Here is a 15,420-nt window from a genome sequence, read left to right on the forward strand (position 1 = left end):
TGAATCTAGGTCTGCTGGGGGGGGGACGACGTTCTCTTCATTGCTGTCCAGCCCATCATAAGCACAGCACAACAATTAAATAGTCACTTGATGATACAAAATGAAGGGGGTAGTAAGAAAGATACAAACCACATACATTCATGTTTAAACAAATGAAAAGTCATAATATATACCTGGAAGGCTTAGTTTTTCCACAAAACTGTCCAATGTGTTTTCAGGTTATACAAGTGGACCTGCAATAAAATGTTGCAGTGCGGAGTACTCCTGTTCAGTATACCAGCCAGCAAGCTTTGTCTATTTCTGGGATACTTCATTCTATTCCCACACTTTTCTATTGACCCTCCTCCACGCCATAACTGTTAATCAGCATTTCTTGCCCATTGAGCATACTCAGTCCTGAATGGCCTATTCGTTACTGGGGCTTCACATCCCCCCCCTTTTAGGGCCCCGATTCTATTAAGGTTTAATTGAACCTGCAGATAGCACACTCCCTCCTCGTGCAAGAATGTGTTGTTTTCACTGCACAGGGATCCACTCACCTCTAAATTTGGGAGATTAGGGGAATGGCACACACATACAATGCTTGTAACTGTTCTCAAGCTGTTCAAAATATGGATTTTATGATAGCAAAGCACCTAGATGTCTATGCCACCTCCCATTTTACTTTTACCTAATATGTATGTACAGCAACAGTTTCTATGACAAGGTGGTTAATAATTTTTCTCTCCTAATATTTAAAATATTTTATTGCCGTTGTTGTTTTAGTTACAATTTGTACCTATATGTTTATGGGGGGGGGGGGAGAAAGAATTTCAAAGAACATTTATCAACTACTTTTTTTTTTTCCTTAAGAGCGATATACAGGTAAACAAGGAATATAGTGTTCCATCCTGCTCTGGATGGGTTGCATTTCTCCTTAAGCAATAGACTCACAACTTTAGTGTACCTACTGGTCTGATTCATATTTTAGATGTTCACACAGTATCAATGGCATAAAGTACCTTTCACGAGCTTTGATTAAAATGCCAATTTTGATCCCTCTTGTACAGGATCACATGCTTCCGGTCACAACTGCATATGGGTCTGCCTTTGAAGGCAAATTTTAAACATCAGCAGATGCAAGATATAGCGTTGATTCCAATGCTAGTCCTACTCAAAGCAGACCCCTTGAAATTAGCTGACACAACCAGCTTAGGTTCATTAATTTTGATAGGTCTACTCTTGAGAAGACCTTAGTTGGCTACACCCCACAGCAGCTAATTATTACTTGGAACTAGCCACAGGGAACATCATGCTATTGTTAAAAAACAACTCCACTGGCATCCACTGTGTGTCTGGGCACTATGCAAAGCATGGGTCCTAAGCTTTAAAGCCCTAAATGGCTTGGGCTCAGGGTACTCCTTGTTCCCACATAAATGTACCTGTGTGTTGGGCTCATCAGTGAAAGCATACAGGTGCTTCTGTTTTCGGGTGGAGAGGGCCTTATCTATTTATAGAACACTCACACCTCAGAGGTCTTTGCCTACCATTAGAACAGCTCTTTTCTCTACAACTTTTCAATTAAGAGCAAGGATGTTGTACTGCCTCTCCATAAATTTTTGAAGCTACTGAAGTCTATTCTTACTTTTTCTATTTTATTGTGATCGTATGGGTTCTTGATTGTTCATGATGTTCTTTGAAAGCCACCTGGTGAATAGGGCTGGGCGATGTTGCGTTTTCAACAACATGGTATATCACTAACTAGCTTTACCGCAATGTTAAAAGAAGCTACACTGGCCCCTGGCCCCAGCTGAGCAAGCTCCAATGTCCCTGCCACTCACACGCAAGCGGCAGGGACCTGGGGCTCCTTTTTGAGGCTCCCTCTGTCTTCACCAGCGTGGGAGGTGGGTGAGCTACCCCACTCCCCGAAGACAGACCAAGTGGCAGTAGCCAATTGCACAGAGCCTGTCAGACTCCATGTGTCTGACATCCTTCTCTTTTGCCCATGCAGGCGCACTGCCTCTTTCCTTGCTCCCCAGCTGAGCAGCTATGGAAGCAGGAGCAGGGTTAGGGCTCTCAGAGCTGGGGACCAGGGGCTTCACGCTCCCCAGCTGAGCAGCCATGACCCCACTTCTACTTGCATACAATATTGATATATCACCCAGGCCTACATGTGAATGTAAAGTATCAATAGTAAGCCTGGACATGGATACTTCAAATAAAAATAAACCTGCTAACAAATACACTGCCCATTCACATTCAAATCATTTTACAGGATTAAAAATAAACTGCCTTCTCTCCCACCTCCCATTCTTAGCAGATTTCATTAAAGTACAACTAGTACACATGAGTTCACAACACAGATTGACCAAATATGAAATCTACGACCATATTTTGCCATTACAAATGCAGGAAAATGGAACCACATTGGTGAGTGGGTTGTATCAAATTACAAGAAAAAGTTCAAACACCTGCCATCATATAGAAAATTGATTTTTAGTCTATGGCTTGGGTCATATTTCAAGGGTCATTCACTCAAAATGATCGGCATCGTAAGATGGAGCTAGTTAACAATGAACACACATCTGTGAAATGCTTCTCTAAAGCCAGCATAAGCAATTTTAATGAAAGTGAAGCACCAAGAGAATAAGCTTGTCAGCAAAGATAGCCCAAACCAGCAGATGCTGGGGGTCTATTGTAGAGATCCTTGAGGTACTGCATCTATCAAAGCGAAATGGAAAGATGGGAACATAGATCTGACCAAGAATGGCAATTAGGTATGTTTTTGCATGCTCCACCCTACTGACCTCAAATGCAACCCCCAAAGAGTTATATATTTCATTCCTTCAAAGTGAAATGAATTCCTAACTGCATGATGTCTCTCTGGCTGTAATACAATTGGGCTGGGGGATGAAGAAATTAGAAAGGTACTTTTCCAGCCTTTCAAACAAGTCAAAAAAGTTGCCATCCTACATAAGTCATTTGTTGCCTTAAAAAAATATCCAATCACCTTCCAGGTTCACAACATGGTCACCCAGAAGTCCATTCTTATTTGGCATAGCAGGTGAGCAGCTATTTAGAAACCTGGTTGTTGTTGTTGTTTCACAAATATAAATAAATCTTAAAAGACTGAAGTTCACCTATTTAGAATGAAAGCGAACAATGTTATTGATCAAGTGCAGACGTAGTGTTGTTTCCTAACCATGGCTCAGAATGAAAGCATACCACAGACTCTTCTCCCTGCACCCTATTGCCATTAATTTATTCCTCCCATTGGTTACAATTTCTCTCACTACAGGTTTAATGTATGTACCATGGTTAGGTCCAAAATAGGAAAGAGGGAAAGAATGGCTTCACATTTGAAATTTTGTAGCACACTACAGTGGTGCCCGCAAGACGAATGCCTCGCAAGATGAAAAACTCGCTAGACGAAAGGGTTTTTCGGTTTTGCGTTCCTTCGCTAGACGAATTTCCCTATGGGCTTGCTTCGCAAGACGAAAACGTCTTGCGCTTTTTTCTTAAAGCCGCTTGAAGAGGCACAGTTGCGACGGACCGTGCTTCGCAAGACGAAAAACATCGCAAGACGAAAAGACTCGCAGAACGAATTATTTTCGTCTTGCGAGGCACCACTGTACTCATTTGCCAACCATTACCTTAGCCAGTAAAGCGAGAAGAGCGCGCAACCCCAGAGTTGTCCGCAACTGGACTTAACAGTCCGGGGTCCCTTTACCTTTACCTTTTAAAGAACACAGGAACATTGCAATCTTAACATTTTTACCAGAACACTGACTGTCAACTCAAAAGTTCTTAAAGCTGGAGCCTCCTCTCTAGTTAGAATATGCCTAATTTCTCATTTGAATCCAAGAAGCTTTAAAAATTCAGGCAGTTTCCTCTTCATATTCACATTTTAAAAGCTCCTGGTGCCAGAAAGATCCCTCCCTACAGGGCACAATTTGTGAATGAACTATTACAATATTACTACTCAACATTAAGCCAAAAAAAAAGACAGTTGAAACGACAGTGGAAAGAGACCAATTAGTTTAGAACATTGGCAGGAGATTCTGACCAGAAATGGTTCATAAAGCAACAGTCCCATTGGCTGCACAGTACATAACTTGATTAAGAACCTTGGCATAATATTATTACTATACAAGTTATTGTACAAATTAGCAAAGGGGGGTTTAGCCATCCCCAGCTGTAAACTCAGCATTTGAAGGGCAATACAACTGGACTTCACTGCATTTTACCCTCAAGACGCACAAGCTTTAATTCAGGGGTAGGCAACACTTCAATCTACAGACTCAGAAACCACCTTTCCAAAACAAGAGTGCCCGCCCTCATGCACAAGAACAAGATGATATGATTCAAGAACCAGAAACAAAAGCCAGATTAAAAGCTGTTCAGTTTAAAAACAAAAAAGCCCAAACTCTGGTGCATCAAGAGAAGACAATTCTCTGTGAACAGATTTAGAATGTAGACACTGTGGCACTATAGCAAATCACAGTGTTACCAACCATACATAAAAAGCTTATACACCATCGTTTAGGCTTTCTGATGCACAGCAAGCAAACCATGACTTAGATCTCCTACTCTACATTCGTTTTCCATCTGCTCAGCACTCTGCTTCTTAAGTTCCTAAATTGTCTCTCTTCCCCATGCTGGAGCATCTGAAGTAGAGCAACAGGCCTAAACGTGGCTTGTGAATTCAGACATAGCAAACCACAATTATTATGGACACTAGTTTGTAACTGCGGATTCAAACTGTGGACTATGATCCTCACTTACAAACTATACCTTGCAAGGTGGTGCATGTTCAGAGGTAATGGCACCAGCAAAGTACACATAGAACAACTTACTGTGAAAAATAAAAACCAAATATGTGAAAGAATAAACCCAACAACGTGAGCATATCATTAATACAGAAACAACTAAAAAAAGCCTCCTTAAACACTGCCTTATGCACTAGCTTAAAAGGAAGCAGTAAGGGGGCATAACACACCACTCTCAGGCAGCCGTTTCTGCAATCTTTACAAAGTGTGGTTTAATGTTAAGTTTGAATGCAGACTGTGGGATCTAAACATGCAATGGATTGACATTTCACACATCCATGAAAACTGTATATATAATCATAGAATTGCAGTGTTGGAAGAGATCCTGAGGATCATCTAGTCCAATCCCCTGTAATGCAGAAATATGCAGCTGACCCATACAGGGATCGAACCTGCAACCTTGGCATCATCAGCACCATGCTCTAACCAACTGAGTTTTCTAGTCTCTGCTAATCTCCATGGTATGGTGATAAAGTTTATATTTGATACAACTTTCCAGGACTATAGTATTTTCATTTGCATCATTAGAAGACAAGACAGGCTGCCCACACCAATTTCCCCCAGGAGGACACATGACCAAGTTATGGATGTGCAGCGCATTTTTCTTATTTTGAACTATGACCTTGCACTGAAGAGTTCTGCAGGTTCAACTAACTGGGATAATTTTCAAAGCAGTGTTGTTTTGTCAGCATCTTCCTTAGTAACTATCTTTTCTCAAGCCAGGAATGTCTACAGAGTTACAACACCCAACAATTTAATTCTGGCACCTGGGAACATCAAATGATTTTCCTGACCTGGTTGCTTACCTCCTCTAGCTTTTGTGAAAAAACATATGCAGAACCAAATATACAGATATATTCCTGAGGCAACTAGGCCACATTTCCCCAACATTTTGTTATTGTATGGAATGGCTCACTGGTCCCATGTTACTTTATACAAGGCATCACATAATCTAAGATATACAGTACTCAGTAGACAGCACAGCAGTTAGGACACAGCTTCTGATTCCAAGGTATCACAGCAACACTTAGCACCAATTTAATTGAAAGCGCTCTAGCCTGAACACCTACACTCGAATAGCAATAGTACAGACCAAAGATAGATGCCAGAATGTATCTTTTTGTAAGTATGCCATTATTTTAAAAACTGAGTTCAGGAAAAACTGCTTGATGAGAACACAGCTTCACTGAAGTTTGCAAAGAGGTGATCACTTAAAGTTCCAAATTTCACTTTTGTTGCTATATAAAGGTCAAACAGTCAGTTTTGGAAGATCAATTTGCATTCCTTCATTTAGAAAACATTGAAGAGGTAGTAAGTATTGCAGTATGATGAACATTAACCAGTCAACTGGTCTCAAAGTTCCTCACTTTCTCTAGATACACTACAGAGTCTATGCCAGTCACTCGGAATTCATCAGGAACTCTCTAGATTTCCACTCTATTATACTTCAAGCAGAAAATCTGTTTCCTTTACTCACTTTGATTTCCCATTCAGAAACATCATAACAGGCAGTATGTATCTATATCAACCTCAGCAGCAGGCACAAATACCACATATTTATTTCCATGAAAAAGGTATTCCTCAAGTACACATTTTGTGGAGGTTCTCTCATCTTGCTGTTTTCAGAGTTTATTTAATTTTAAATATATACTAACCTTCTACGTAATGCTGAACAGATAAACTGTGATACTGCTACAACAGTTGCACCCAAGGGACTAACAGCACATGCTTAGGTTCCCTTGAGTCCAAATGAATCTTACTCCCTATCAAGTGTTTTTAGGATTGCAGCCCAAGTCGGATGTAGCAATTATCAAATCAAATCATGCAACAGTGTTAAGCAGAAAACAAAAATTAGGCTGTATATACATCATACACTTAAAAGTACACAACTTCCGCCAAGGAATCCTGGGAACTGTGGTTTACTCCTCGCAGAGCTACAATTCCCAGCGCCCCTAACAAATAACTTCCCAGGCTTATTTGGGAGAAGCTGTGTGCTTTAAATGTACGGTGTGTATACAGCCTTAATGTATTTCATTTCTGATCTTATTTTGCATTCTTCCCTCTATACCCCAGACTTGGAACAAAGATTCATGCAAGGTCCAAAAACCAACATTGACCCAAAACCTTACAAAACTTGCACACCTTCAAGAAATTTTTCAAGCTCACTTGTATGCTTCAAACTAACCTAGCCACCAAGATAGGGAAGAGAAGGAAATCATCCCTAACTCTATAGATTGTTTTTCTACCACCCATCCAATATCTGTCTAAGGCACTAGTCTTAAACTGGGAGGTCGCAGCCTAATCCAACCTAATCCAAAGTAGGTTGTAACAGTATTACCACTATAAAAATATAGTGTAAAGGATTAAGAAATGGGTCCCCAAATGCATGTTTGGGTTTAAAGTGGGCCAGGGTCTGAAAATGTTTAAGATGCCTGGTTCAGTATGTACACCATTTCTTCCCTCTCTAATCCCCACTCAAAAGATGCCAACATGCATACTGATAGGAAGTTGGTTTAAAAAGAGAACCATTTTGACTTATAAATTTCAGCTTCTACTATCTATCCACTAATTCCAGATATTGACACATTAATAGCTTCACACCTAAATGCCTATCATTAAACCAGTGGTTTTCAACCAGCGTGCCGTGGCACCCTGGGGTGCCTTGAATGATGGTTGGCAACACTGGCCTCTGTCCCTTTTTCCTTCTCTCCCTTCCTCTAATGCCCTCTTGCGCCTCTGCCTGCCAAAGGCTTGCACAGCTGTTTGTTGCAGCAGCCCTGGCTACAAGCTCCCCAGGTGAATGGTGCCTCTGGGGCTGGCAAAGGGGTGTTTCTCAGGCCTCTGTGGGGCAGGGGCAGGAGGCACTTCTCTTTGGGGCAGGTGGGGCAGCTCAGAGACCAGGGGCGGCTGCCCAGAGGACTCCCAAAGAGAGGGGAGAGGAGGCTGAAGGAACACTCAAGGGAGCGTGTTTGAAAAAGGGAAAGAGCTCTGCCAGCTCTGCAAGCATGGGGTGACATAACTGGGCTCCTGATCCCCACAGGAGTGCTGCAGAAAGAATGTAGTTCATCAAGGCAGCCATGGACTCAAAAAGGTTGAAAACCACCGCCTTAAACAATCAAGACTGGTTTTAACCGTGAATGAGAAACAGGACTGCTACAGAGTAACCAGACCTTCTCTAATAAAATGTGGTCTGCAATGTAATGTGTGAACAAGCCTTGTCTATATAATATAGAGGGCCTCTTCACATATTTCAATGTTTAGGATACATCCAAATGTGAATCCTTAAAAGTGCAAACTGTAACTGAAATTAATAGGCCTCACTCAAGAACTTCAGGCTGCTAAGACTGACTGCAGACTCCCTACTAAGTGTACCAGGCTTTGCTGGCCTGTAGCATGTGAATTAGCCCTACAAAACATCCTCAGAGGCTCAACCCAGCACACAAATAATCACTGTATCCTGTGTTGTGCAAAATGCCCAGAAACTTTTAAAAATACTACTTGATTTGAATTAGTTCAATAGCCAGAATCTCTCTCATGGTCAGTATCTTTCATTTTTCTTTCCCTCCAGAGTCATGTTCTAGTACAGTAGATGCTGTGGACGCTCGGGTTGCAAACGTGATCCATGCAGGAGGCACTTTCGCAACCCACAGCATTCGCAACCCGCAGTGCCACATCTGCGCGTGTGCGGGTTGCGATTCAGCGCTTCTACACATGCGTCAAAACCTGGAAGTAACCCGTTCCGGTACTTCCGGGTTCGGCGTGGTGTGCAACCCGAAAACGTGCAACCTGAAGAGTCTGTAACCCAAGGTATGACTGTATTGCAAGCTCCTTGGGATGGAGACCATTCTTCTACCTGCTCCTCTAGAAGTGCCAGTACTATAAAGATCTTAACAATTTAAAAAAATGAGCTGAAGAAAGCACACAAGTAAGAAACTTAACAAAAAAAAATATTTTTTTTTAATGCTTATAAAGGTAAAGGGATTTGAGCATAATTAAGAATTGTCCTTACCACAGTAATTAAAGAACACAATTAAATCAAACTTTTTTCTAGGGGTTAGTTTACAGAAAAAATGGGAAACTTTAAACTATAATCTGAACAAGTCCTGACCTAGAACCTTGAAGATGACTAGGGAGGACCAAGAAAGAATACTGGTCTCTCATCAGTTCAATATATCAGATTTACATTATGGACTTCTAAAACCAGAGACATCATCCATCACATAACTTGTGAAATGACTTCATTTTTAAAATTCCAAATTTGCTTATGATACTAAATACTTATTTACTGAACTATGTTATATCCAGGAAAATATCAAGAGTTTCTATGTTCTTCTGTTCATTACCCAATATTGTTGCAGCCAATACAGCCTGGATAGCTCAGTTGGTTAGAGTGCAGTGCTGATAGTGGCAAGGTTGCAGGTTTGATCCCTGTATGGGACAGCTGCATATTCCTGCAGGGGGGTTGGACTAGATGACCCTCAGGGTCCCTTCCAACTCTGCAATTCTACGATTCTGATGCCAAAATCAGCTAGCAGAGGGAGGAATAACTGGACATTGCACTGGATTATTATGAATAACTTTTACAGGCACAACTAACAGATGGATAGTTTGAAATCACTCTTACTTATTTTCCCATCTTTCTCTTTATTCTGTTATTTTTATCTCTCCGTCTGCTTGCTTTTCTGTTCATTCTCTTTCTTTCTTATTTCTTGTTTTGTTTCTGGGGTTTTTTTTGTATGTTGAAAAGTCTTTAAATTATATTAAATGCAAACTTTCAACTCTTTCCCCCCTAGGAAAATTGTGCTATTTTATTGCCTTTGAGAATAAAATGACAATTCTGAAAATATTAAATTACAACATTTGCAGCATTTCTGGTTCTGTAGCTGGTATTTTACTATAATGGTCAATTTCTACTAGAAACAGATGAACACTTAAAACTAGGGAAATCACTTATACCCAGGAAAGTCACAAAACCAAAAACATATTGGTTTGACGGAAAAGCATCCACACACACACACCCCATTGTTGCTTCAGCCCTATAGAATCTACTCCAGGCTGCATAAGGCTTAACAAGCAAAATAAATCCAAGGTACAACAAAATGCCATTGCTCCCTCTTTTGTTTCAGGCACAATGCATCGAGGGCAGCGTCTGTGGATCTGCTCCTGCTGAACCTCCTCAAGGTCACAGCCAATTTCAGCTGTGGAATTAAAAAAAAAAAAAGGCAGAAAGTGGCAGTGGGTTATGGCTGGTAGAAAAAGCAGAGTGTAAAAGTTTATGAGCTCATCAGGATTGTTGTACCATTACATCAGAGGCAATTATAAATGGCCAAGAGCAGGAGATGGGGAGCCAATCAGATCACAGATAGGATGTCAACCTAAGACCAACTGTCTCCTGGCTTTGACAGAAGGATTTTACCTCCATAATTCAAATCCCAAACCAAAGCAATCTGCACTTACTACTCCAATCACTGAACTGTTTACCAGCACTTCCAAGCAGGAGCTCAAGGCACTAGGCTATCTAAAAAGGCTGCTCAGAAAATGGCTTCAGCTAGCCTGGACAAGATGAGGGTGTCAGAGCAGGTCACTTGCCCTCTTCTTACCCCCTAGAAGCACAGGAACAGCTCAATTCAACCCACACCAAGAGAGGAAAAAGGAGCCGCAAAGGAGTGGAGCACAGTAGAGCTGAACAGCAGCAATCTGCTCAGCACACCCTCTTTTTTCCAACCCAGCAACATGGAGCTATTTTTGCCACCCCAACCCCTCCCTCCCCAGAGGTGGTGGTGGCAAGCCTTACCCCCACCCCACCCCACCCCAGGACCCCCCTAAAGGCTCCCAGCCGGGACAGGAAAGGGGGAAAGGAGAAGGGCTCTCTCCAAGAGAGCTTACACAAAGGCTGGGAAAGGGAGGAAGGGAAGGCAGAGAGGCAGCCATTTTAGAGACAGAGGAAAGAGACAGACAATGGCAGCTCCCTAGTAATGTGGGCCCGAAGACGACCACAGAAAGCTTGTCACGTTAAAGGACACCCCAACCTCGACCTCGGGTGCGCTCCCCTCCTGCCCTTGCCCTCCCACGGCCAGAGGCGTCCTCAAGCCCCTTCCCTCACCTGCGCCCAGCTGACCACCCAACCCCCAGCCCATGTGCGCCCGCTGCCCCGGTCCTCTTTCCCCGCCCTCCCGGTGCCTTTTTACCTGCTGAGTCCGGGTGAGCGGCTGTCCCCCTCCAGCGCTGCTGCTCCCGGGGCTCATGGGCGCGTGGTGACTCCTTTGTTGGCCTCCTGTGGCTGCCGCCGCCCAGCCTTGGCTGGTGCCCCCAGTGTACTGGGAGGCAATGTCCGCTGCTGCCGGGGCCTTGGCCGTCGCTCCCCCATCCTGGGGCCCGCTCCCGTAGTCGGCCCCGGGATACCCTTGATAGCCCCGAGCCGAGCTTGGGGAGGTGAGCAGCTGGTTGAGGGTGGGGGTGGAAGTGGGCTGCGGGGTGGCGCCCCCGCCGCTGCCTCCTCCTGCGCTTCCTCCTGCGCCGACGGCGGCGGCCGAGGGCCCCATGGCCCCGAAACGCTGCTGCTGGAATGCCGAAGCTGGAGGTTTGGCCCCGGCTTGCGCGGGGCTCTGAGCGTTTCCCCGAGGGGAGCTCAGGGCGTAGGCCTGAGAGGGAGGCGGGTAGGCGCCAGCGCTGCGCCCGGCTGTAGGGTAGTAGTTGTTGTACTGGTGGTTGGAGAAGCCGTGCTCCGAACTGCCGCCGCCGTGGGAGTTCTGGGGAGGGGGCGGCCCCTGGGGGCCCCCGGTGGGCCCCGAATACGGCTGCTCCAGGCCCCCGCTCTGCAGCGCTGCCATGCCAGGGCTTTGTTGTCCGCCATGTTGGTGGAAGGCAGCGGCCGCGGCGACGGCCGCAGCAGCCTGGGCGCCTCGACCGTAGGGCTGCCCGAAACCGTAGGCTGGCGGGGGCAAGGCGGCCGGATGAGTAGGGGGAGGCTGCTGCTGCTGCTGCGGCGGTTGTTGCTGCGGCGTCCCCACCCCGTCGCTGCTGTTGCTGCCGCCACTAACACCGCCGCCACCACCGCCGGGCGGCTCCGGGAGGTTATTGTTCAGTGTGGCGACGGGCCTAGGGCCCGGGTTCCCGTTGGAGCTCTTCAGGTCGGGCTCGGCCCCTGCGCCCCCGCCATTGCTTTCGGCCCCGTCCTGCAGCTCCTTTCCCGGGGGACCTTCACTTTCCGACTGCTTCTCTCCGCCGCGCTCTGCCGCCGCCGCCGCCTCGCCCCCCGCCTCCTCCGACGAACAATCCCGCTGCTGCACCTCCGCTTTCTTCAGCTCGGATGGAGCCGGGGCACCCAAGCTGCTCGCGGCGGCGGGGGCCACCTGAGCGGCCATGATCCCCCCTCCCCACCCAGCCAGCCCCCCTCCCCCGCCTCCCCCGACCTACTCCCTGCTTGGCCGGCCGGCCGGCACAAGGCCTCACCGCTCCTCTCCTCCTCCTCCTCCTCCTCCTCCGCGCTCAGGCGGCGGTGGGATCCTCGGGACAACGGGGTCTCATTCCTCCCCCGGCGCGGCGAGCGAGGCGCGGCGAGCTCCGGCGGGCTGGACGCGGGTGCGAGGGGCCTGGCCCCACTGTGCCTCCTCGCTCAGTTGCAGCCGGCGGAGAAAGGGGGAGGAGGAGGAAAGGGGGAGGGGGGCAGGACGGGGCTCCCGGTGTGGGAGAGGAGGAAGGGAAGGGGGACACGGCGGGCGAGGGAGGATCGGACGGACCCCCGTTCTCGGAGCCGGGCGGTGCGGCCGGAGAGGCTAGACTAGGCGAGCCGAGTGGCGGCAGCTTCCGACTCTCGTCCGCCGAGTCCTGCTCACTCCGACACGAGGCTCAGCACTGCCATTTTACCCAGCGCCGCGGCAGCCTGCCAAACCCGGACTGGAATATGGCCCGGACTGGAGCTTTCTTCCCCTCCCCCCTCACAAAGGAGGAGCTGCCAGGCCCTGGACGCTTTCAACTCAGCAAGGCTGAAGCTTGAAGCTAACAGCAGCCTGCCGCTCGCAAAATCCGCCACGGATCGGCGGCAAAGGGAGCCGAGCTCAGCCTCTGAGCCACAAAAGGAAGCTTCTCTGCTGACAAAACACAAGGCGGGTTGGAGGAAGCTAGGTGAACAGAACTGCTCGCAAAGCCCCATTCCCGCCAGTTCTCAGAAGCCTCGCAAGCGAATGCTCCGGTGCTTCCTCTCATTTGCTCAGGGCACAAAGACTCCCGCAACCAAGAAAGGCCAGGACTCGTGCCTTTAAGGGCAGAAGGGATTAACGAGGCACCGCATAGAGGGACTGGTAGAAGGGCAACTCGAAAAGATCAAAACTTCAAGGAGGATATCCCAAGAGCAATCGTGGAAAATTCACACCACTCCAACTGTTATTACCAATAATGTAGGCTGTTCAGTTTAATACTTTTTAACCTGGACAATTTTATGCATTTTCACACTTCATGCAGTCTGGACATCAAACACGCAGTTCCAAGGATACTTAATTGGGCTAAATCCCACTTAACTCTGGGGGACTTACTTCTGCATAAACATTCTTAAGAGTTGTGTTGCAGGAAATCCATTGCAGCAAAATCCATTATCCCACTAGCCGTTCTATGACAATGGTTAGTTACTTTGTTCAAGCAAAACTAGTGAACTAAATTCTCTATGAATTACTGTTTAGGGTTGCAGGGAATTCTGGAGCATCCTTTATCCATAAGCTTTCATCAGTAACAACATGTGAGACCAGAAGTGTGCACCCAAACCCCTGCCATGTTGCAATGGATTGCAGGGTGCAGAGCTCTGATGCCATGCTGCCTTAGCAGTGCCAGATGTAGTATGCCAGGTTCACAGTTAGTCTCTTGTTGAGTACAAGGTGTGTACCCTACCACTCAAAACGAGATCTGGTAAATCTAAACATCTACTAGGTGCCTTCATCATCCAGATTATATTAGGCCAACAGCAGAAGTATGCAAGGTACACCTCACCAGAGCAATATGTGTAGTAAAAACAAATTCAGATAGCTCAGGTAAGCATACAAGGGCCATAAAAGGAAAGACCAAAGTGTACCACATGAAAACAGGCTAACCAGCCAAGCTGACAGGTGAAATTCCTTACTACAGAAACCACAATAAAACTTGACAGGAAAGCAGAAATCCATACATCAAGTCTTCTCAGCACTCTACAAATCCACTCACCCAATAACCTCTTCAAGTTAACCCACATTAATTGGAGTTAGATATCTCCAGTTATGACTTCATATGAAGAACAGTAAACAATCTTGAAACACTAAAGTATTACACAGCACCCTTCATGCAGTTAACCAGTTCAAGTTAAAGCTTAGGTTTTTTATCCCATGGTTGATTCAGGAAGATAGTACAACTATTTACTAGAAGACTACTACTTAGTTTTTGCTGTACCTTTTTGGAGAGTTGTAGCCTACTTCAGTATTTACTGTCTTTCTTCATAGTTGGGTTTATCAGCCACACATTGGGTATAATAATTCCAACTATATGTTTATTCTTGTACCTAGGACCTTTCATCCAAACTCACTCTTCCTTTTTAAGCTAATAAGCCAATAACCACACTGGGTGAATTCTTCACTTCAGTTTTAGTAGACCAGAATTGGACACAGCTCAAAGAAGTCCTTAAGACTTCCCTATATGTGCACAACACTATCCTGAATTTTCATTTGCCTTGTGGTCGCATCACATTATTGGCCCCATCATTTTAGGTTCAACCAAGGCTGCTACTTCCACCCCTTCCTTCCATGCAGGAACAGGAGTTCATAACCTCCAAGAACAACAGCAACAAAGAAACAACAAGTTCACAAACGAATGAGGCATTGGCTTAGGGGAGGAGGACACGGAAGAATACTTGCTAGTGTTTTGCGTGGTTTTTGTTTTTAACACTTACCATGAAAACACTCATGCCTGAGTGGGACAGCAGGTGAGTGCTCAACCACTAAACAAAACAGATGCATGAAAAAATAAATGCTACAAAATGCCACAGGCATGGGGCTGGAGGCAGGACTTATAGTGTTCTTTTTCATCTTGTAATGATAGCCATCAATGTGATGGCTTGAAAAAAACACTAGACAAATTCATGGAGGATAAGGCTATCAATGCCTACTAGCCATGATGGGTATGGTCTACCTCTAGGTGATGGGAATCAAAAGTGGGGGGAGTGCTGTTGCTTGCATGCTTTCCATAGGTATTGGGTTAGCCATTGTGAGAACAGCAAAAAGTCTTAAAAATAAACTTTGGTTACTTTTCATAATTAACAAGAAGAAAGTCCAGATTGAGACAACAGCCTAAACCAAACCTTGACTTAGCTCAGAGTGGCACAGAAGTAATCAACATCAGAGAGGAGCAAAGTGGCTGGCTACAGGTTCCACTCTCATGTTCTACACACTCATGTACCCGGTAGTTCTGGTAAGCCATAGCTTGGCTTACTGTGATATGCAAACCAGGCCATAGTGTAGTTTGATTCATAAAATATATGTTTATCAAGCACTCATAATGCAAGGCAATATTTTGTAGCAGGGGCACTGACTTGCCCCCCACATTGGGGGGCATCATTTGATGCATCCCACCCAGCGCGTGAGTGATTACGCACCAG

At 45.7% G+C, this 15,420-nt stretch overlaps 1 protein-coding gene across 3 annotated transcripts in view; it reads right to left on the bottom strand.

Annotated features, from left to right (window-relative positions):
* The window catches only part of ARID1A (AT-rich interaction domain 1A), a 131,345-nt gene that overhangs the window by 82,937 nt on the left and 32,988 nt on the right, over nt 1-15,420 (bottom strand). The window contains exon 1 of one of the 3 annotated variants that reach the window (XM_082231460.1): nt 10,997-12,204. The exons of the other annotated variants lie outside the window; for them this stretch is intronic. Within the exon in view, the coding sequence (XP_082087586.1) occupies nt 10,997-12,172 (1,176 nt within the window). The 5' untranslated portion in view covers nt 12,173-12,204. Of the gene's footprint in view, nt 1-10,996; nt 12,205-15,420 lie in introns of those variants that run through there. 3 annotated transcript variants of the gene reach the window in all.

The sequence above is a fragment of the Podarcis vaucheri genome (assembly GCF_965113315.1).
Source record: "Podarcis vaucheri genome assembly, chromosome: 7".
Taxonomy (NCBI): domain Eukaryota; kingdom Metazoa; phylum Chordata; class Lepidosauria; order Squamata; family Lacertidae; genus Podarcis; species Podarcis vaucheri.